We start from the raw sequence: 23,985 nt of genomic DNA, 5'->3' as shown, positions 1-23,985 counted from the left end.
TCCCTGCAAAAACGAACTATAACCTGGAATTGTGAGCTAAATAAACCTGTTCCTCCCCCCGAGTTGCCTTTTGCTGGCATGTTTGTCATAGTAACAGAAATGAAATGATAACATAGTACTTGGAAGTTTGAGTCTGGCTTATATTTATAACATGCTGGTGTCCAGGACCATCCACTCTCTTGAAAATGACATACCTTCATTCATACTTCAAGGCCAAAGGAATGCTATTGATGTATATATACACCTCACTTGCTTCACCCAATTTTGATGGGTATCCACAGTGGCTCTATTTCTTGGCTATGATTATTAATGTATCAGTAAATACTGTATTCAAGTATCTCTGTGTTGAGGACTTCCTAAAATTCAACGAGAATGAGGACACAACATACCCAAACTTATGGGACAGCTTGAAAGCAGTGTTACGAGGGAAGTTCATTGTACTAAGTGCCCATATGAAGAAAACAGAGGATAGTCACATAAGAAAAATTAACAGTGCAAGTGAAAGCATTAGAATGGAGGAGGAGACGCCAGGAAATAATCAATTTGAGGGCTGAAATCAATAAAACAGAAACTAGGAAAACAACACAAAAAAATCAATGCAACAAAGAGTTGTTTCTTTTCTTTTCTTTTCTTTTTTTTTTTTTTTTTTGAGAAAATCAACAAGATAGACAAACCTTCATCCAAACTAACAAAAAAGCAGAGAGAGAGAACATGCAAATTAACAAAATCAGAAGCGAAAAGGGGAACATAACAACGGACAGAAGAAATCCAGACAATTTTCAGGTCAGACTTTGAAAACCTGTACTCCGCAAAATTTGAAAATCCAAAGGAAATGGACAAATTTCTGGATAACTATCACCAAAATAAAATCAAGAACAGACAAACAACTTAAATAGACATATAACCAGCAATGAAAAAGAAGCAGACATTGAAAGCCTTCCAACCAAAACAAGCTCAGGGCCAGATGGCTTCAATGCAGAATTCTACCAGAAATTCAAGGAAGAGCTAATACCAATACTCATCAAATTGTTCCACACAATAGAAACAGAAGGTTCATTATAAAACTCTTCAAGGCCACAATCACCTTGGTACCTAAGCCTCCAAAGACACAACTAAGAAAGAAAACTACAGACAAATATTTCTGATGAACATCGATGCAAAAATACTCAATAAAATACTGGCAAACTGAATCCAAGAATACATCAGAGAAATCATCCACCATGACCAAGTAGGCTTCATCTCAGGATTGCAGGGATGGTTTAACATATGAAAATCTATCAATATGATCCACCATATAAACAAACTGAAAAAGAAAAACCATATGATCATCTCCCTAGATGCTGAAAAAGCCGTGGATAAAATTCAACATAACAGGAACCTACTTAAGCATAATAAGAGCAAACAAACAGCCAACATCAAACTGAATGGAGAGAAGGTTAAGGCGATAACTCTGAAATCAGGAACAAGACAAGGCTGCCCTCTCTTTCCATGTCTCTTCAATATTGTACTTGAAGTTCTAGCTAAAGCTATAAGACAACAAAAGGAGATCAAGGGGATCTAAATTGGAAAGGAAGAAGTCAAACTGTCTCTATTGCAGGTGATATGATAGTTTACATAAGCGACCCAATGAAGTCCACAAGGGAACTCGTACAGCTGATAAACACCTTCAGCAAACTAGCAGGATACAAGATAAACTCAAAAACATCAGTAGCCCTACTTTATTCAGACAACAAAGAGGCTGAGAAAGAAATCAGAGAAACATCACCCTTTACAATAGGCACAAACAACATAAAGTATCTTGGGGTAATGCTTACCAAACAAGTGAAAGAACTATATAATAAGAACTTTGTGGCTTTAAAGAAAGAAATTAAAGAAGATACCAAAAAATGGAAAGATCCTCCATGCTCTTGAATAGGTAGGAAAAATATAGTAAAAATGACAATCTTGCCAAAAGCAATCTACCGATTCGATGCAATCCCAATTAAAATCCCAGCATAATTCTTCAATGACCTTGGAAGGATAATAATCAACTTTATATGGAAAAACAAATGACCCAGAATAGCCAAAACAACCCTGTACAATAAAAGACCTTCAGGAGGCATCACCATCCCTGATTTTAAGCTCTACTACAGAGCTATAGTTCTGAAAACAGCCTGGTATTGGCATAAAAATAGACAGGTAGACCAATGAAATCAAGTCGAAAATCCTGATATTAACCCACACACCTATGAACACTAGATTTTCGACAAAACAGCTAGGAATACAATGGGGGGGAGGAAAACATCTTCAACAAATGGTGCTGGCACAATTGGATGATGGTCTGTAGAAAACTACAGATAGACCCATGTCTGTCGCCATGCACAAAACTCAAGTCCAAATGGATCAAAGACCTCAATCCAGCCACACTGAACCTCTTAGAAGAGAAAGTACAAGGTACCCTTGAACAAATTGGTATAGGAGACTGCTTCCTGAACACCAGTAGCACAGACACTGAGATCAACAATTAATAAATGGGACCTCCTCAAACTTAGATGCTTCTGTTATACAAAGGACACAGTGGACAAGACCATATGGAAGCCCACAGACTGGGAAAAGATTTTCACCAATCCTACATCTGACAAAGGGCTGATCTCCAAAATATACAAAGAACTCAAGAAACTAGACAACAAAACACCAAATAACCCTGTTTAAAAATGGGGTACAGAACTGAAGAAAGAATTCTCAATAGAGGAAATCAAAAAGGCTAAAGGACACTTAAGAATGTGCTCAACATCCTTAGCTATCAGGGAAATGCAAATCAAAACAACTTGAAGAAACCATCCTGAATGAGGTAACCCAGTCACAAAAAGAGGAACATGGTATGTACTCACTTGCTCATATATGGATTTTAGACCTAGAGCAAAGGATCACACTACCAGGAACTAGGATACAAGGTGTATTCTAAGAAATTCATATAAGATCCCTCACAAAAGGGGAAATGAACAAGTCCCAGAGCACATGGGAAGTGGGGGCTCAGTGAATGGAGATAGAACTAAGAGAAAGAGAAGGGGAGGAGAGGAAAATATGTTCGACTAGGAAGATTGAGTCAGGATAGGAATAGAAGACAGGAGAGAGAGAGAGAGAGAGAGAGAGAGAGAGAGAGAGAGAGAGAGAGATAACATAAAAGAGGGAGGGAGCCATTATTGGTTTTAAAGAGAAAACTGAACCTAAAGAAAGGTCTAGAGACCCAAAAGACTGACTCCAACTAACAATTTGAGCAACAGCGGAAAGGCTACCATAAATGCCCTTCCCGGATAGTGAAATCAACAACTAAATTATCCACCATCATGGAGCCCTCATCTAGTACCTGTTGGAAACAGAAGCAAACAACCATACCTAAACACTGAATCGAACTAGAATCCAGATGCAGATGGAGAGGACAAGACCATACGGCAGAAACACATAGAGACAGCTGGCCTGAACAAGGAGTAGCTAAGGGCCCCTAGACTGATATCTGGGAATCCAGCATGGGACTGACTCAGACCCCTGAATATGGGTCTCAGCCAGAATGACTGAGCAGTCTAAGGGACCTCAGACAGTGGAACCAGGATCTACTCCTGGTGCACAAAAGCACCTTGCAGGCACATCCCCCATGGAGGGATACTCCCTTAACCTAGAAACAGGAGAGAAGCCCTAGTCCCTACTTCAAATGACTTGACAGATTTACATGACCCCACCTGGATGGCATTGCCCTACATGTGGAATTTGGGTGGGGGGATGGGAGGGGAGGGTGGTCAGGGTTCATGTGAGGGGGGAGAGAGGGTAAGAGGGAGGGAGGGAGGAAGAGAGGAGGGAGGAATGGAGGGAGAGTGGGAAATGGGATCAACATGTAAAATAAAATGTAAAAAAAGAATATAACTGAAGGGACAGCAACACCCAAGCAACCCCCGGCAGGCAGAAAAAGCAACTTCCATTTAAAGAAGCTATTAATCACTTTGTAAGTAGCCAGGGCAGGAAGAAGAAAGATGGTGAAAGGATGGAGACAATAAGAGAAGGGAAAGAGCTGAGTCTAAAAGAGAAAGGCTGTAAGGAACCAAAACAAAAATCTCAGGTCTTCTTCCCAGGAACCAAAAGAAAACCCACAGGTCTTCTTCACCAAAAGTATTCCAGAGAGCTTCAAAACTTCAGGAGTTCAGACTCTAGGCTGAGAGCCTGTGTGTATAATATAACATTAGAGGGTACCTCTTGCTACTGCTTCCACTTCAATGTACTGCTGTCCTACCCTAAGAGAACTGAGACATCCAGAAACTTATTACTCTGATCTCTGGGTAAAGATCAACAGTACATGTGAGTATATTCTTGTTTCTAGTTTGCTTTCTCATTTAAAGTGGTTATTTATGGCTTCCAGTTGATTCATGAGATTTTAAAAAAAAAAAGAAAAGAAAGAAATTTGACATATTTTGCCCGATGTAGTGCCACAAACCTATAATCCTAACACTTACAGGCCTAAAAGAGGATCATGAGTTCCAGGCCAGCCTAGGTAATATAATAAGGTCCTGTCTGTGGTGGTTTGAGTCACAATGATTCCCCCTTAGGTTCCTGAATACTTGGTTAATAGTTGGTGGAACTGTTTGGGAAGGATTAGGAAGTATGGTCTTGTTAGAGGAGGTGTGTCACGATGGATAGGCAGGCTTTGAGGCTTCAAAAACTACTCTGTCTCTCTCTCTTTCTCTCTGGCTCCTACATGCAGATAAAGATACAGCCTCTTTGCTCTCCATTGTTCCTGCCACCAAACATTTGCTCTACCATAATGGACTCTAACAACCTGAAAATCATAAGCCAAATTAAATGCTTCCCTTTGCAATATGCCTTGGTCATGGTTTTTGGCACAGCAATGGAAAAATAACTAAGACATTGTCTCAAAGACCACATTTTTAAAAAATATTCACTTCATATAAATATATGTATGAGAGTCATGCTTTAACCCTGTTTTTAAAAGTTATCTTTCTTATGATTTTAGCTTTCAAAGAAAATTCTCAGTACATTCACCAGACCTGGCCTGACAAATTTCAGAGATAGAAAAGTATGCTTCATGCATGGTTTGTGCTCACACAGTTTTTTCTTAACTCACCGAGAGGATCCATTTCACCCATAGAACATTGCCAACTCTAGCTTCCCAGTGTCAATTTGCTAAGGTACTAACTTAGTGTTCGCATGATTTCAGACACTTAAGGACCATCAATAACTCTGTAATTTTGGCAGAACTACATGAAAATTTGGGGTTTAGTGTCTGATGACTTTAAGAGCTTTGTAAGTGGATTTCTGATTTGGTGAAACCTTATCCATCTATACCTATATGACCCAAAATGAACCCCACCTTTTTATGACTTAGAAGCTAAGAAGGGTCAGATATGACTAGTACTTGGGTGAGATGGAAGTCTAATCACTGTTGTCAGAGAGGTAACAGACAATGTGGTTTGTCACTTATTATTTGTATGACTTTTAGATTAAATAAATTAAGAATCACAGCCATTAGGAGAATGTGCTATCTTTGCATTTTTTTTTTGCTTAAATATCTCTACTAAAATTTACTATGTCTGTGATTACTCTTGACTATGAGTGAAACTGCAGAATTGAAGTTGTAGGTGCTATTTCTCTTGACCTGTGTGTCTTATTCTGTGTCTAATTCAGAAATTCCTTTCTTCTCTTCCAATTACATGAGTGTATCATTTGTTCTTCTTCTGAATGATACTAAAACATTAGCTCATAAAAATCTCTGAGTTGAAAGGAATTCTCTGAGTGATGTATCTAATATGATTACTTGGAGAACTGAAATTCACAAAATTGAAACAAGATTTGTTTCATATTTTGTTTTGGCGTTATCAATCCTGCTTGTCAATTTGAATTGTCTAAAGGATCACATGGAAATTGACAAAATATTAATCCTGCCTGTGTCTGGGAAGTTGCTTCTGGAAGAGATTTGCTTTTGAATCTATAGGCCTATTCAAGAGCCCCGTATCTGATGCTAGTAGACATCATCTGACTCATTGAGGGCCTCAAAAGAACAGAAAGGCACAAGCAGTGCAAACTTGTTTTTCCTGAGAAGAGACATTCACTTTCCCCCCACTCAGTCCTTGCATTCCTAAATTTGGGTCTTAGAGACTCAGGCTAGGGGCTGGAGAGATGGCTCATCCATTAAAGGCTAGGTTCACAACTAGGCTCACAACCAAAAATGTAAGAGACTCAAGCTAGGAACTTGTACCATCTCCCTCACCCTTCCCTCTTTCCAGACCCAATTACATGGCCAGGTTTACTGAGTTCTATGCTTTTGAAACAACAAAGTCAAATAGCAAAAATATTTCTGAGATACAGGCCTTCACAACTAGTCTTTTCACAGAAGGCATGTTTCTGTACTGAAGTCAAATGGCTTTTTATTCCAGAATAGAAAAAATAGTCAAATAAAACAAAATTAAATTGGTACAGAAAACTTCAGAAAGTTTATAGAAACAATTTGAAAGAGGAAACAAATTTGTTTTAAGTATTTTCAAGGCTGATGCAGAGTTCACGAGTTAATACATAAGATTTTCAAAATGTTGTTGTGAAGACTTTAGAATCACATTTTTATACTGGATACTGAACTCAACTGGAGAACTGTACTTGCTCTGGTTTGTTACAGCTTGAGTCTGATTTAATAAAATACACTAAAGGACCACTCTTCAGATGTATCCATTGTTCTGTGTTGGTAAATAATATTAGCAAAATTTTGGTAACTTAAAAAGCATGCACATTTGTATGCATACAGTTCTGGATGTCAGAATGTGCCCAGTCACTTTCTTGTCTTCTTAGTAATGGACTCCCAGGAAGTTATCTACATTCATATATATTTGTTATATTCACCCACATTGTTGTCTTATTCCCTTCTTTCTCCTAATGAATTCCTTCATTTTCCCATCTAGTCCAATATTCACATCTTTTATTCAACTCATTGCATTTCATTAAGGTTTCTTTTATGGTTATTTACCAAAGCACAGTAAAGTTAACTTTTCCACCGAGGAAAACAAAAATAACATTCCCAGCAACAATTCCCAATCATCACTGAGGAACCATCCCCACCTGCCCTGCCCAGCAACTGTTAACTGCCAATAGCTCTTCCTGCTTCCATGGTGGAATGTTGATAGTCCCCATCTCATACAGAACCTGGGTGGGTAACCACAGCTGTCAAACAAATGTTATGAATCTGAACAGAATAACTTCCAATAAATTATTCTCACATTATCATGCCCAGGATTGTTCTCTTTAAAGTAAAAGGAAAGGTCTGGACATACAATCACAGGACTTGATAGTCAAGCCAGGAAGACTTCCCCAAGTCTAAGACCAGCCTGGAAAACAAAGTAAGTACATGACTAGCTAGGGCTACATAGCAAGGTTTTATCACAAACAAAATAAATATCAACAAAGAAAAACAGTTTGTAGTGTTCATTTAATTACTATTTAACTATTTCTTGTATCACCACTTTGAGTAATAGGTAGCCAAGCTAAAGGCACTTATCTTTTCAACCTTCCATGACCTTATCATAAATGCTCCAATACCCTGGCTATTTTATTTGTATATTTCTTCAAGACATTTTAATTTGGAGACTTAAATACTTTGAAATGAATTTTATACTTAAGGTTTCCTTTTTTCCCACAAACCCTTGGAAAGTTATAAATATTTATTCTGTCACTTTGTGACAAACAAGGTCTTTCAAAAGATTTATCTGAATTATTATTAATATTCACTCAAGAAGTTCTCCCCAATAGTAAAATTTTCCTAAATTAGTATAGCTTCTAACTGTAGTCTATTATTTATTTATTTATTTACTTACTTACTTACTTATTTTGTGAGACACGGTTTCCTGTAGCTTTGGAGCCTGTCCAGAAACTCTCTCTGTAGACCAGGCTGGTCTCGAACTCACAGAGATCTGCCTGCCTCTTCCTCCTGAGTACTATGATTAACAAGGTGTGTGCTACCACACTGCCCTGCCTAACTGCATTCTAAATACATATTCTTATACACACCAATAAGTATAGCTCTCACCCCCATCAAAGAAACTTCTTTTGTAGAAGACAGAGGTCGTTACAGAAAGCCACAACTGGTCAAAATGCATAAATAAGCATAGGACTCCCAGTCCCAGTTGTTATATCTACAAGTATCCTCTACATCTAAATCCCAGGGAACATCCCAGAAAAGGGTTGTGGAGCATTCTAAGAGCCAGAGGGCCAGTTCCTCTGCTGGGAGACAGTGTCTTCAACACATAACATCTGTGAAATTTCTGTAATATGGTTACTTAAACAAGACCCACATAATAATAACATGTAAAGTTATCAACATGGATGGGAGACATTTTTGTGATTCTGGTCAACTAGAGCTGAAGAGGAAATCAAAACCACTTAAGTGAAATTTTTGCTTTTGGGGACAATTGATGCTAGTTACCTAGAGCTAAGAAATTAGCAATGATTGAGAAGAGACCAGCATCACTGATATGAACTCTTCTGGTACTATATCCTCAAGGTCAGCATACAAGAAGTTGTGGTTCAGATGAATCTCATGCTGGCAGCTGAATCTGGTAATGTTTAAGCTTCACCCAGGTTTTACTGGCTTTGAAGGCATGAAGGGGTCATGGAAAGTAGCTGACAGAGGCTCGACATGTTGCTGCAGGGATAGAGTCTCTGTAGAGAGGTTAGGAAAAAACTTATGAAGGTACAACTTCAGTTACAGTGGGCACCCCAACATATTGGAGATGCCAGTGCATGGAACTACTAAGGGTGGCAAAAGTGGTAGAATTCAGCATAAGACAAACCGAATTATTTATACCATTGGATCTGGGATTTTCTTTTATTTGATTGTGACTGTGCCTTGGCTCTTCTCTCTTGAAGTAAAATTGCTTAACTTGTTTTATTTTATAGAAATGCACAATTAGAATAACTTGGATTTTTTACAGAGACTTAAAAGTCTCTTTTTGAAAAAGATGTTGGATATTTAAGAGCCTGAATCTTTAAAATGTTGAGATTTGTAAACACTGTGAGACTTTTAAAGTGACAATAGATTTTGCATTATGGTATTAATGTTATCATGACATCTCATGGACAGACAAGAAAGGAAAGTTTATAAATAAATAGTGACGTGCTTATATATCAAGTTGACAAGAGGTTGATTTTGTCAGTTAGATTTTTTGTCAACTTGACACAAAACTAGAGTCATCTGGAAAGAGGGAACTCCAACTGAAAAAGAGCCTCCATAAGACTAACCTGTAGGCAAACCTATAGAGAAATTGTCAGTTGAAGAGTGATGTGGAAAGGCCCACTCTAGTTAATGGCATCCCTGGACTGGTAGTTCCAGGGTGTATACAAAAGCAAACTGGGAAAACTAAGATGAGTAAGGCACACTCAGTGTTCCTCCATGGCTTCTGTTTCAGTCTCCAGATTCCTGCCTTAAATTCCTCCCTTGCTTCAATAATGGGCTGTGATGTGCAAGTGCAGGCCAAATATAACCTTTCTTCTTCAAGTTGTTTTTGTTCATGGTAGTTTATTATAGCAATAGAAACGTAACTAATAGACCAATAAAAGGAAGAAAATCCATTATCATATCAAAGATAGTTTGGCACAAAACTACATGAGTTTGTTAAAAACAAGTGACTTTTCTCAGAGATTATTATTTTTGTTTTCTATTACAGCAGGAATGATGAATTCAAGCTGTGGGAAGTGCCACAAACAAACACATAGGAAAGACTAAGTCATCACTGGCACACCAAAACAAAGTAAGAATTGCAGAAAAGTGGGGATCTGGTTTTCATGGGTCAGCAACTAATCATTTTTATCTAAATATAACTACATATATTCTCAGGCATGTAATTTCACTGGAAGTCAGAAATTGTGATTTTTTTTGGGTGGGGGAGCTTTGGGAGCAGAAGTATTTTGGAAGCCCAGGTCTGCTGATCTTTTCTGATTTCCTACATGATGCTGCTAAGGGAAGACAACTTTCCAGAAAGAGCATTTAATATTTTCAAAGCCAGATTCTAACAAGAGGTGTTCTTATAATAACATTGAATGTCTATTTCCTAGTATAAAAATTACATTGAAGGCAGCTCATCATATATAGTCATCTTGTTTCTCAAGCCTTGTGTTCCTGCCCAAACCAAGATCCTACTATCAAGTCTTATTTTTTTATTGTTGTAGTTTGCTTGTTTAATTTGCTTGCTGTGGTGGTTTGAATAAGAATGACCCTTAAAGTCTCATAGATTTGAATGCTTGGTCACTAGGGAGTGGCACTATTGGAAAGGATTAGAAAGTGTGGCCTTGTTGGAGAAAGTATATCACCAATAATGGACTTTACGGTTTCAAAAGCACATTCCAAGTACAGAATATCTCTCTTGTCCAGCTGATCAGGATGTATCTCTTAGCTACTTCTCCAGGTCTATTTCTACCTGTGTGCCACCATGCTTCTTGTAATGATGGCAATGAACTAAACCTCTGAAACTGTGAACAAGAACCCAATTAAATGCTCTCTTTTATAAAAAGCATTGGTCACAGTGCCTTGGTCACAATAACTGACTAAGAACACTAAGACAGAAGTTGATACCAGGAAGCAGGGTATTGTTGTGAGTGGCATGACCATTATGCATGCATGTGGGCAAAATATGGACTTTAGGACTTTGGATTAGTAAAGCAGTTGAATGCTTTAAGTGTTGTTTTATGTGCAAAATTAGTAGGAGTGTGGGAGACAGTGGTGCCGAGAGCAATGGAGATTATGACAGACAGGTTCAAAAGGTTTCAGAAGAAAAGAATGTTAGCAAGTTGCCTAGAGACCATTCTTAGAATATTTTGGTAAAGAATGTGGCTCTTTTCTGCCCTTGTCTAAAAAAGTCTACCTGAGGCTAAATTGAAGAGTTTTGAATTGGTGGTGTTGGCAGAGGAAATTTCAAGACAGCCTAGTCTGTCAAGTGTCAAGTGGTTAATGAAAGAAGCAAGCTTAGCAAGGAAAAACAGTACAAAATGCATTGTTTGAAGATAAAATGGACACCATGAAATGTACTGGGGCCAAGTCAAGTGTTCAAGGACATGAAAAGGTTAAAGAAAAACCTGATGCCAAATGGAATAAAGGGAATGATGAGGTCAGGGCAAGGCCCAATACAGCTAAGTTTCCAAGTTGTGAAAAGAAATTGAAGAAATTTTATGCAATGAGGAAAAGGATCAACAACAAAAAGCTGATACAGGTGTAACTGAATTATGAGGGTCATGTTCCAACCCCAAAAAGCATTGGAAACTGGCAGTTTCATCCACATGGTTCCAACTTTAGAGTCAAAGATACAAGAAAGGGGTTGTGAAATCTTCCTCTGTGGATAAGGACAGTCACTGAGGCCAAGTGTGTATCAGGGGTGTCTCTTCATGTAGGTTCAGAGAGAACATTATGTGAAGTTGTGATAGTGAAGCCTGGATTTTGTTGGAAACCCCAAGGTGTTGGAGGTGCCACAGCCATGGGATACCTTCCAGGAAAAGCTGCTAACATAGTGTGTAACCAACCCAATAGAGAAAAGTAGAGAAAAGTGTGTTATAGTCAACAATGCTGAAAGGATTTGGAGATCTGAAGACCACTTTGACAGCAGGCATGGAGATGTTTGAAGTTTACCTTGCTGGCTTCTGGTTTTGCTTCTGTCTAGTATTTCTTCACTATGCTCCTTTTCCTCTCTTTTAGAATGGTAATCTATATTCTGTGCCATTGTATGTTGGAAGTAAGTCATTATCTTTTTGATTTTTACAAGGGGTTACAGTTAGAGACTGCTTTGACTCTCAGGAAGAGACTTTTGACTTTTAAACAGTGTTGAGACTGTGATAGACTATGTAGACTTTTGAAGTCTAGCTGAATCAAATTTTGCAATATGATATGGCCAGGGAGTAGAATGTGATGGTTTGAATAATAATGTCTCCCATAGGCTCATAGCTTTGAATGCTTGATCACCAAAGCACTATTTTAAAGGATTGGGAGGTATGGCTTTGTTGGAGGAAGTATCACTGAGGGTGGGCATTGAGGATTCCAAAACCCATGCCAAGCTCAGATTCTTTGTCTTTGCCAGCATATCACTCTGTAGCTCTTAGCTACTTCTCTGGCACCATTTCTGTTCCTGTACTTCCATGCTGATAATGGACTAAACCTCTGAAAGTGCAAGCAAACCCCCAATTAACTGCTGTCTTTGATAAGATTTGCCTTCATTGTGGTATCTCTTCACAGCAATAGAACACTGAGTTGTTTTTCATTTGATTGGTTGACTTTATTTTTTTAAACTGATTGTTATGGATTTCTGCCTGTCCACAAACGTGCTATGTAGCTAAGACTTCACTGAGCTACTTATTTTCCTGACTTAACTTCCCATAAGCCATCATCATAGGTATGTGACTCCATTTCTGGCTGTAACACACAGCCATTCTTAATATAATATTGTGTTAATTTGAGCCATGTCAGATCCTGATCCTGGCCTATCATGACACTAATGTAATCACAGACCTGATTAGAAGCCAGTTGGGAAACATGGAGGCTACAGTGTAAACCTATTTCTGGCATTTAATTGTACCTTCTCTCAAGAGAGCACTAATAGATACTGGTTTGTCTCAAAGTGCCCACACTACAGGGAATCCATCTTAACCCTCTCCTCTCCCTTTCACTTCCCATAAAAGCACAGAGATTATACTTGAGTGGGCTCATGACTTTCTGAGGACATCGGTGTTCATACTGCCGTATTACCTCCCCTGAGAGTTGGATTCCTTGTGTTTGTAGAATGGGCATTTGATAGGGGCTTTATTAGGCTTTTACTGTGCTCTCCATGGGCTCCATGTTTCCTATATAATCCATGGGCAACACAATGTTTAAAGGGAAAACAGTATCCCTCTTGATCTTTGACTCTACAAATGGCTTTGCCAGACATGGCTGAATCAAGTCCAACCTCCAAACTCATGCCCAGAAAAGGAGCTATCTCAGAGAGACCAGAAAGCCTGAGACCTTAAACCACTGCATAGACTAAAGTCTACACAGAACTGTTCATTCTGCATGTTTAACTAAACAATCTACTGTAACATGTCTCATAGGAAGTCAGTACCTTTGTGATGCTATCCTGTGTTTTAGACTACTATAAGCCTTAGGTATAAGCCAAATAAATGACTTTTCAGCATCAAACAGCTGTTTCAAAAACCTAGAACTATAAACCCGAGAATTAGGCTGACTTCACACAAAGAACATTGCTTGAGAATAGGTATGAGTATCATGACTAATTCCATGACATTCTCACTGAAGGCAAGTGGACTAGAAGAAACCGATGTTCTGTAACCATTTAGACTTGCCTGAATGCAGTTCTGAAACCAGATAGCATTTATATACAACTATAGTGTGCATAGAAAACTGAAGCCTATATTCCACACAACATCTTAGCACCATAGGTACTAACCCTTGTGTACACACTCTCTTTTAAAATGAGGCAGAGAATTTAATTTTTCCAAAGGAAAACATAGGCCATAGTTTTTAATTTGTATATTTCCTTCTGGTTTCACTGTTGCCCCTCAGTGTTCTGAAAACACCCTTTATAGGGTAAAAGGGTCAACCAAAGAAAACACATTAGCCCTGAAACCAGAACCAGCCAAAGAAACACACTTTGGCCCTGAAGACAGAGCCTTAAAGAACATGCTTTGGGCTGGGTGTTGGTGCACACCTTTAATCCCAGCACTCCGGAGGTAAAGGCAGGCAAATCTCTCTGCGTTCAATGCCAGCCTGGTCTACAGAGGGAGTTCCAGGACAGGCTCCAAGCAATACAGAGAAACCCTGCCTCAAAAAAACAAAAACAAAGAACAAAACAAAGCACACACACACACACACACACACACACACACACACACACACACACACACACACACTACACTTCAAACACTTTGGTCCTGAAACCAGAACCAAAGAATTGCACTCTGCCCCTGACTCTACATGAAAACAAACCAGTCTCTGAGTGGGAAACCAATCCCTTAACAAGAAATCCAGACAATCTCTGAGCTTGTCCAAACTCAGGGATTGAAATTTGACCAATTCCCAATCAAAAAACCTCCACCCTGGAAAAATCTCCACCCCTAAGAAGCACTGTATAAAGCCCTGTGCCAGTTCAGGTGGCAGCTGCTTTCTTCCATTCTGGCAGAGGCAGCTGCCTTCCTAAATTCCTCCCTCCCAATAAATCTCTTGAATGAGTTTTGGGTAAGACCTTCTTTCTCATACATTTGGGGACCTGAGTAGACCTGTGACAACTTTGCTGTGGAAACCCTGTCCTGCCAGGGCAGAGTTGTGACAATGAGGAAACCTTCCCTGGAGCAGGGCTGTAAGCTGCTGCACTTATAGTGACTTTGTGGTAGTCCTTGGCTCCAGAGTGCCAGGATCCCTTCCCATCCGAGCTGCAATGATTATACCCTGGTTCTTGAGGTTCGTGCCAACAGTGTGCCACTCTACTCCATGGCCTTCCCCACCCATTGTCATCACCTATTGACTTGCATTCCCATCCATGAATGAAGTCTTCCCAACCACAGTCAGTGTTTTCCCCAACCCCACTCCAGACTTCCCCAACCCCACTCCAGACTTCCCCAACCCCACTCCAGACTTGTAACCCTGAAGCCTTCTATGCTCACAGCTCACCAGGAATGCTTCAATATTGTTTTCCTCAGCCACCACATCACAGCAAGGCCACTGCTCACACCATCCCCATTAGAAACTTTCCCCCAAATCAGTTTAAGCGTCCCATGCTGACCAAGGTTTCTCTTCCAACCCCAATCCAACTGCCCCATCCTACCCCGCCCCTACATCCGGCATTCCTGGGTGTTCCACTGTCACCTCTAGCTCAAAATGATGGACTGAAAGGAATCAGAACCACAAGTTATGATTTAAACACTTTTATTAACATGTCCAATTATGTCTCCCACCTAGGAGAACATTGAGGAAATTTGAGGCTTAAGAGGAGTGAACCCCTAGCCTCTCTGACCAAGGGGTCATCAGTGTTCCTCGGGTTCTGATGTCTCAGGGACCACAGCGTTTTCATCCTTTTTTAAGAATTCACGGAGCTGTTCATTGTTCTCTAGTACCTGGGTCACATGCTCAGGGGTTATGAGCCTTGTGCCACTGGCGTGGGCCTCCTTGCCAGCCAGGTCCAGAACGTTGGCTGTCAAGTACTCGAGCACACCAGCAAGGAACACGGGTGCAGAGGCACTCAGACGTTGAGAGACGTTTCCTTCACGGAAGAAGCGTTCTATGAGATCCAGAGGAAATGGCGGCGGAACCCTCGTGGAGCGTGATTTGGTCTCCTTACGCCTTTTCTGTTCCATGGTGCTGGAGTGATGGCTTTGAGTCAGCTCCAGATCTCTCTCTCATCTGGCCTAGGTCTCTCAAAACACGGGCTTTTATAACCGCCAAGTGTCTGTCTCTGCTCCTCATTGGTCAGGAGAGAGGCCTTTGTGACACCAGGCTTTGTTACATCATCGGTGCCCGCTGAACTCTGGTCCTCCTCCAGTCTACAAGTGCCCATGTTAGGAAACCACTCACATTAGTGATTACATTACCTTTTCGGGGAAACTGTTCTACTTTTCTTTGAAAGTAGAATAAACATTTGTTTTTCAATGAAAACTGTTCATCCCACTTTAGCATACCATTCCAGCACCAAGAGTCTAGCATCATTTTTGACATTTTGTACACCCTTCTGTAAACTGTTGGTCACCAACAGATCTGTTACACATGAAATGTCCCCCACAGACAGATGAGGAGCAACAGGGAATCCGTCAGTTTACTAAAGCTGTCTATGTGTAAAATCTGGATTCTGGCCCATGGTATAGAAGTAAATATCGCCCTCTGAGACAATTTTAGGGCAGTATTGCAGAAGAAAGGCCTTAATCTGGGAGAAGCTATGGCTTTATAGTAAGTGGATTAAACTTGCTGGGTGAACAGTTCTATGTGGTCAAGTAGTCACTATTCCTTAGATTTTGTTTAGCATCTCAGGTGGAATGTGAGGTTGGACTTGTTTGATTCCCTGTTGGCAAGCCTTTTGGCCTGGGAGGAGATTTAATTTCAAAGAAATAGAGCTTATGTCTTCAACTCTGCAATCCAATCATGGGTCAAGTATAAATGAAAACACTTTGGTTCCCTCATCTAGACATTTAAAAAGTCAATTAGTATTTCCAGGGAGTATAACATTCTCAGTTGATCTGAGATAATAGACAAATGGACAGTAGAAATAATCTGGCAAACTAGATTCTCTCTTCTACCTAAAAGTGATTAATTTCTATAGATTGCAGGCTCTCTAGAAAGGCACTTCCTGAAACCTGATGCTTAACCATTTTTCCTCATCTAAAATGTGTATTTCCATCTGGCTTCAGCATCATGTGAATGCTCTGTTCCATTAAGCTCATGTCTGCAATGTGTAACCCTTCCCAGCATCCATTTTCTTCTGAGCCCTTCACTCCCATGAAAAAAGACTTCCAAGCAGAATTTCTGGTCCTCATCAGTGTCTCCTAAATTACCATACTGAAAGTCCAACTTGCCAATGAGGCCCCAGCCACCTTCCAAGCTTCTCTGGGGCTTCTTTTGTACTCAGAGTCGATGAGGGAGCCTTCTTGGCCCTTCCCCTACCCAATTCCCCCCATCATCCAATTCTACCCCTCCACCCAAGCCACCCCCACAAAGAAGTGCTCACTGTAAGTCACAGATTCACACACGTATTACTATCCACAACTTCCATCCTCCACCCTCTTCTTAGTATCTTGTAGACACTCTAACTTAGAAAGGCAAATTGAAAAGAAGAACCAGCTTTCACTTAAACACTTTATTAGTATTCATGGACACCAGGGGAGCCTCCTCTGCTATTAGCCATCATGGTTCTAGCTGAGTCTGTGAGGCTTCCCACCCTTGGGTTCTGTTCCCCATTCTTTAGCCATTCCTTCTGGGTCCAGGCATCTCATCAAACAGAGAGAAAGGCGCGTTCTTGAAGGCGTGAGAAGGTTCACGGTCGTTGTCCCCTTGCCTCCCTCCATCTTGTGGGATGTCTTGCTGGCTGTTGATGTTGGCTTCGGAGCCCACCACCTCCAGGATATAGTCAGTAAGGTAATCAAGCATAGCGAGGAGGAAATCTGAAGTGGTGGAGCCTAGGCAGGGGGTATATTGCTCCTCCTGCAGTAGACGGTACACATAGTTCACAGGAACCTGTACCTCGGGCCTAGAAGAAGGATCTTCCATCTTCTTGTTGTCACTGCAAGATTTTTCTTGGTTCTTCTTCCCTGACATGATGGTTTGATGGGTTGGGCTCCGGTAAGCTCTGCTTGGTTCACCAGCAGGACTGGTTCTCTGAAGATACTCAATGTTCAGCCCTGCCCATTGCATCCCCAGCTCATTGGTCAGCAGCTACCTTTATGACATCTTAGGCTTTGAGATGTCATTGGTGCCCAGTGGTGGCCAGTTCAGACTAGGCCTCAGCCTAGAAATGTCTATCACAGCAGTTTCACCTCCCTGCCCTGATTTTGAGAGACATTTTACTCCCCTCAATTACAGTCAAATTATCATTGTAGAAATAATGTGTGTTAGTTGAAAATGGTCTGTCTTTATAACCTTTCATTAATTAGAGGACGCTGATAAACCTATCAAATATACTTTCCAGGTAGAGGTTTGCCTGACCTCTTCAAACTGTTGGAGTGTGCAAAACAGAAACTGGGAAAGTAGGGGTATTCTGAAAGAGGCAGTTTAGAACCTTCAGACACTAATACATCATCAAGTAATCCCCAAATTGCCTGTCCCAGCTCAGTAAAAGGTAAACTAGAAGAGCAACTTGGGGCCTTAAATTAACCACAAAGCTAAAGGTGAGTGACAGTAAATATAGTATCTGTGCCCTCCTAGTCCAAAGTTATCAAAATGTACAGTATCATTCATGTTAACAAGCTTGGGTAGCCATCTCCTATCTCAAACACCCATAGTGAGGATGGAAACCACAAAGAACATATTGGAAGCTGACTTTCTAGACAAATCCAACAGTAATCAATGTGCTTCGTTCTTCCTGAGTTCTCCAGAGGAAGTGAAACACTGTTTTAATACCTACTACTCAAGAGGTCCTGGGCAGACTGATGTTTTCATCCAACCACAACACATCTATCTGATATGTCTATACGCCCAGCTGATGATACTATGTGCTCAGTTGACAATCTAAGGTTTATCCTATTACTTCTGCTTTTTTTAAAAAAGCTTCCCTATCCTTACCCCTAGTCTCTGTTTCATTCTTTGGGAAAGTGATCTAAAGGAGGTACTCCTAACCTTAGATTACCTCATCCCAACAACCTCAATGATTCCCCATGAACAGGTGTGATGCTGTGACTTGGATGTGTCAGGGCAAGTGAATATAAGGTGAAACCCTCCTCACTGACACTGTAGCTTGATGTGCCACTCTATCTGTTTCCATTATGGTAAGTCCCTACTACTTTCTCCACCTACTTCCTTGTTTTGTTTTGGGATACTCTTTCTAGTATCCTTTTCTTTACCTGAATCCTGTTGCCTAGAATCTTCTCCAGTTCCCTCTCTCCTTTCCCTGGGGTTCTTGCCATTAAGACACCACTCTCTCCCTGTCTTGAGTTTCAGTTCCCTTTCCTTCATCACAAAGCCCTCAAGTTTGTTCTTGTAGCACCCTCTTCTATGTCCCTGATCATTTGGAGGCTCTCTGTTGGCATCTGCCTCTTCTTCTCGCTTGTTTCTCTGGTGTCATCCGACTCGGAAGAGCCCACAACTACTTCTTTTCTCAATCCTGGCTCTCAGAAGCCATAGTGTTTGATGATCATGGTTTTAAACACCTTCTTGTTCTCCTGTTCTCTTCTGTAGATACTGCTCTCTTCCAGAGGTTCAGTAGCCCTAGAATGTCTCCTAGGGTGCCTGTTCTTCTAGAGCAGCTCTATTAGCAACACTATTGGTCTCTCTGTCTGTGGAAACTCCATCTCAGCCCTGATTTTTTTCCCTGCCCAATTCCCAACTGCTTTCTGGTAAAAATCTGTCCTGGTGTCATAGGTTTCCCTGGTCTCCCCTTTTTTGGGCATGACAACTGTAACAGTACTTTTTTCAAGTAGAAATAAGCTGGAATCATCTGGGACAATGAAGCCTCATCTGAGGAACTGACTTCATTAGACTGGCCTGTAGGCAAGTCTATGGGGCAATTTTCTTGACTGATGATTGATGAAGGAAGACCAATCCACTGAAGATGTAGAAGCCCTGATATGTTGGTCCTAGAGTTTAATAGTAAAAGTATAGAAATCCATGGCCAATATTATCCTAAATGGAATAAAAAGCTTGACGAAATCCCACTGGATCCAGGAATGAGACAGGGATAGCCTATCCCATTATGCTCTAAGCACTAGGTAGACCAATAAGGCAAGAGAAGGGTATTAAAGGGGACACAAACGGGGGGAAAATTTGTCAAATCAATCCTATTTATTGCTATTTATAGAAAACATGATACTACTGTACATTGGAGCTCCCAAAAATTCTACCAGAAAACTTCTAGAAATGATAAACAATTCAGAAGTGTGGCAGAGTACAGAATCAACTTGCAGAAACAGCTTTCTATATGCCAATACCAAACATACAGAGAAGGAAATTATGGACATACTAGCATTCATGATAGTGTCAAATAAAGTAAAATAATTAGGAATAAACATAACCAAGGAAGTGAAGGACATCTACAATGAAAGCTTTAAAGCTACTAACAGAGAGAGAAAGATACTAGAAAATGGAAATACATCCCATGCTCATGTACTGATAAATTAATATTGTGAAATGACCATTTTATCAAAGGCTGTTTACCGATTCAAAGTAATCCCAATCAACATCTTCAACAAATGATGCGGGGAAAACTGTATGTCCACATACTCATACCTATTACTCTGTACAAAGAATAAGTCCCAATAGATCAAAATCCTAAATGTGAATTCTGAAACTCTGAAACTGCTAGAAGAAAACATTGACAATATGCAATGTGACAGAGGTAAACAAATATGGTTTCTGAGTAGGACTCCATTTGCCCACTAATTAAGGCCAAAAAGTGTTGAGCAGGACTTCATAAAACTAAAAAACTTCTGCATAGCAAAAGAAACAAGGAACAGAGAGAAAAGGAAGTCCACAAAATGGAAAAGAATCTTTGTTAGCTATACTTCTGACAGAGGACTAATATCCTGAATATATAAATAATAATAATAATAATAAAATGACTCATTCAAAAACAGGCCTGGGACCTGAACAGAAAATTCTTCAAAGAGGACAAATGCCCTCTCAAAAATATGTATCATCCCTAGCAATCAGGGAAATATAAATCAAAACAACTTTGAGATTTCATCATAGCCCAGTCAGAATGGCAAAGTTCAACAAACAGGTGACAAGTACTACAGGGGTGTAGGGGAGAGAGAACCCTCATTCACTGTTAGTGGGATTGAAAACTGGTACAGGCACTATGGAAATCATTATGGAGAATCTTCAAAATGCTAAAAATAAATCTTACTTATAACACTCCTTGACATATGCCTACACCACAGATACTTGTTGAACTACATACATTGCGACACTATTCACAATAGCTAGGAAATGTAAACAACCTAAATGCCCTTCAGCAGTTGAATGGATAATGAAAATGTGGACTAGATATGCCATGGAAAACTATTCAGCTATAAAGAAAAATGAAATTGTGAACTTTTCAGTTAAATGGATAGACACTAAAAAAGATACTATTGAGTGAAGTCATACAGAAAGACAAATGTTCTATGTTCTCTCCCATTGGAGGTGCCTAGCTCCAAATCTTCACATGTGAGTACATATCCTGGAGTAATTGCAGAAACTAGCAAAGTAAAAGGGAATCATTTACAGGGTAGGTAGTGGAGGAGTAAAAGAAAGGGGACTAGCAGGGTACATTTGATCTGATCAGAGCATGGGAAAAAAAGTGGTGGCTTTAATTAAGGAGTGAGAGAGATAAATACAGAAATAAGGACAAAGGTATCAAATAACAGGTAGGATATCTGAAAGAGTAAAAATGAATTACACTATTGAACATATATATATATATATATATATATATATATATATATATATATCCACAAATTGAAGACACCAAAGAGGGGTTGAGGGGTTCACAGAAGAAGAGAAGTTTGGAGGGAGAAAAGGGAAATGGTGTGGTTATATTACAATCTCAAAAATAAAAGGAAAACAAAGGTAGCTAAGGAAGCTAGCAGCAGCAAACCAGTAAACAATACTCTACCATGATTTCAACTTGGTAAGTCACATATTTCCTGAACTACTATCAGGTAGACATGAAGATAAGAAAGAGGAGCAAGACACAACTTACTCTTATGTGACGTGAATGAAGATTAAACTAATGCAATGCTTTCTTAGTGGAGTAAGAAGTGCTTTTCTCAGTGTAAGTGGGCCCTCTAAAGCTAGAAAATCTCATAGCCCACAGGATATGGTATGTTCCTCTATTATAGAGGTCATGGGCCATAACTAAGAGTTAAGATTTAAAATCATGCCATACCTGGGTTGGGGGGGTGGCTAAGAAAGTTAGGCAGCTGTTTTCATTATTATAGCTCTATAGTAGAGCTTGAAATCAGGCATGGTGATGTCTCCGGAAGTTCCTTTATTGTACCAGGTTGTTTGGCTATTCTGAGGTTTTTGTTTCTCCATATAAAGTTGAGTATTCCATTGACCAATGGAATAGAATTGAAAACCCTGATATTAATCCACACACCTATGATAACCTGATTTTTGACAAAGAAACTAAAATTACACAGTGGAAAAAAACATCTTCAACAAATGGTTCTGGATGATGGCATGTAGAAGATTGCAAATAGATCCATATATATGGCCATGTATAAAACTTAAGTCCAAATGGATCAAAAACCTCAACATAAATTTAATCACACTGAACCTCTTAGAAGAGAAAGCAGGAGGTATCCTTGAACGAATTGGTATAGGAGACCACTTTCTGAACATAACACCAGTAGCACAGACACTGAGATTAACAATTAATAAATTGGACCTCCTGAAACTGAGAAGCTTCTGTAAGGTAAAGGACACAGTTGACAACACCAAACAGCAGCCCACAGAATGGGAATAATCTTTACCCACCCCACATCTGGCAGAGGGCTGACCTCCAAAACATATAAAGAACTCAAGAAGCTAGTCACCAAAATATCAAATAACTTAATTAAAATGTGGGGTACAGAACAAAATAGAGAATTCTCATAGAGGAACCTAAAATGGCCAAAAGGCACTTAAGAAACTGCTCAACATTTTTAGCCATCAGGGAAATGCAAATCAAAACGACTCTGAGATACCATCTTACATCTGTTAGAATGGCTAAAATCAAAAACACCAATGACACTTTATGCTGGAAAGGATCTAAAGAAAGGGGGAACACTTCTCCATTGCTGGTGGGAGTACAAACTTGTACAGCCACTTTGGAAATCAGTATGGCCATTTCTCAGAAAAATGGGAAGCAGTCTACCTCAATATCCAGCAATTCCATCCTTAGGCATATATCCAAAGGATGCAGCAAAGACAATTGTTCAAGTATGCTCATAGCAGCATTTTTGTAGTAGTCAGAAACTGGAAGCAGCCTAAATGACCCTCAACTGAAGAATGGATAAAGAAAATGTGGTACATTTACACAATGGAATACAACTCAGCAGAAAAAAATGCTATTTTCAAATTTATAAGCAAATGGATAGAACTAGAAGAAACCATCCTGAGTGAGGTAACCCAGACAGAAAGAAAAGCATTGTATGTATGCACTCATAAAAGAGATATTAGACATAGAACAAAGGACAACCAGCTTACAATCCACAAAGCCAGAGAAGCTAGGAAACAAGAAGGACCCTAAGAGGGACTCACATGAACACCCTCCCCAGAAAGGGAAAGCAACAATATCGCCTGAGTAAATTGGAAGCACATGGGGAAGGAGAAGGGAGGTAGAAGGAAGAAGAGGGGGAAAAGGGAGGGGGAGGAGGAAGTTCGAGTTGCAGGAAGAATAGAAAAGGAGAGCAAGAAAAAGATACCTTAATAGAAGAAGCCATTATGGGTTTAACTAGAAATCTGGCACAAGGGAAATCTCCAGGAACCCATAAGAATGACACCAACTAAGAATGTAAGCAATAGTAGAGAGGCTACCTTAAATGCACTTCCCCTATAATGAGATTGATGACTACGTTATATGACATCCTAGAGCCTTCATTCAGTAGCCAATGGAAGAAAAAGTAGAGATTCACAGCTAAGCACTGAGCTTAACTCCTAGAATCCAGTGGTAGAGAGGGAGGAGTGATAAGCAAAGGGGTCAAGACCAGGCTGGAGAAACCCACAGAAACAGCTGACCTGAGCAAGTGGGAGCTCATGGACCCCAGTCTGACAGCTGGGGAGTCAGCATAAGACCCAACTAGGCACCCTGAATATTGGTGTGAGTTGGGGGTTCAGGGCACTCTATGGGGCCTCTGGTAGTGGAACCAGTATTTATCCCTAGTGCACAGTGGAGGGCCTAGAACCTGCCCCAAATGATGTGACAGACATTGATGATTCCCCCATCAGAGGCTCACTCTTCCTGGGGAGTGGGTAGGGGGTGGGATAGGGGGTTGGTGGTGGAAATAGGATGGAGAGGGAACTGGGCTTAATATGTATAATAAGATTGTTTTAATTTAAATAAAATTAATGATAAAGAAACTTAGGCAAATATACATCAATGAATTGGCAGTGAATGCCCTCAGGCATAGCCAGCAATTCCAAACCTATACTAGTGGGGACAACTTGGGGAAGGTAAACAGTCAGTGTTTCTCAAAGGACCACTGTTAGGAACTACTTCATTGGGTTCACACACTGGCTGGCATGAAAACAGAAGATGCTTTGGGGATGTTATAGAGATTTTCTTCCCCATCATCATCCCCATTTGGCTTCTTGTTTTCCTT

General features: G+C 40.1%; 2 protein-coding genes across 2 annotated transcripts; both read right to left on the bottom strand.

Moving 5' to 3' along the window:
* Positions 1-15,024: 15,024 nt before the first annotated feature.
* Positions 15,025-15,354, bottom strand: LOC127217117 (histone H2A-Bbd type 1). Its single transcript, XM_051177953.1, has one exon. The coding sequence runs from the start codon at positions 15,352-15,354 to the stop codon at positions 15,025-15,027; it is 330 nt and encodes a 109-aa protein (XP_051033910.1).
* Positions 15,355-16,829: 1,475 nt separating this feature from the next.
* Positions 16,830-17,413, bottom strand: LOC127217123 (huntingtin-interacting protein M). The gene has a single exon (XM_051177958.1). It carries the CDS (start codon positions 17,396-17,398, stop codon positions 16,949-16,951), a length of 450 nt encoding a protein of 149 aa, XP_051033915.1. The 5' UTR covers positions 17,399-17,413; the 3' UTR covers positions 16,830-16,948.
* Between the last annotated feature and the right edge of the window lie 6,572 nt (positions 17,414-23,985).

The sequence above is a fragment of the Phodopus roborovskii genome, unplaced genomic scaffold (genome assembly GCF_943737965.1).
Source record: "Phodopus roborovskii unplaced genomic scaffold, PHOROB, whole genome shotgun sequence".
NCBI lineage: Eukaryota > Metazoa > Chordata > Mammalia > Rodentia > Cricetidae > Phodopus > Phodopus roborovskii.
Note: the sequence above shows the minus strand (reverse complement) of the source record. Positions and strands in the feature narration are given on the sequence as shown.

Coding starts and splice junctions, on each gene's coding strand:
- LOC127217123 (XM_051177958.1), bottom strand. CDS start 17,398: ATGCAATGGGCAGGGCTGAACATTGAGTATCTTCAGAGAACCAGTCCT.
- LOC127217117 (XM_051177953.1), bottom strand. CDS start 15,354: ATGGAACAGAAAAGGCGTAAGGAGACCAAATCACGCTCCACGAGGGTT.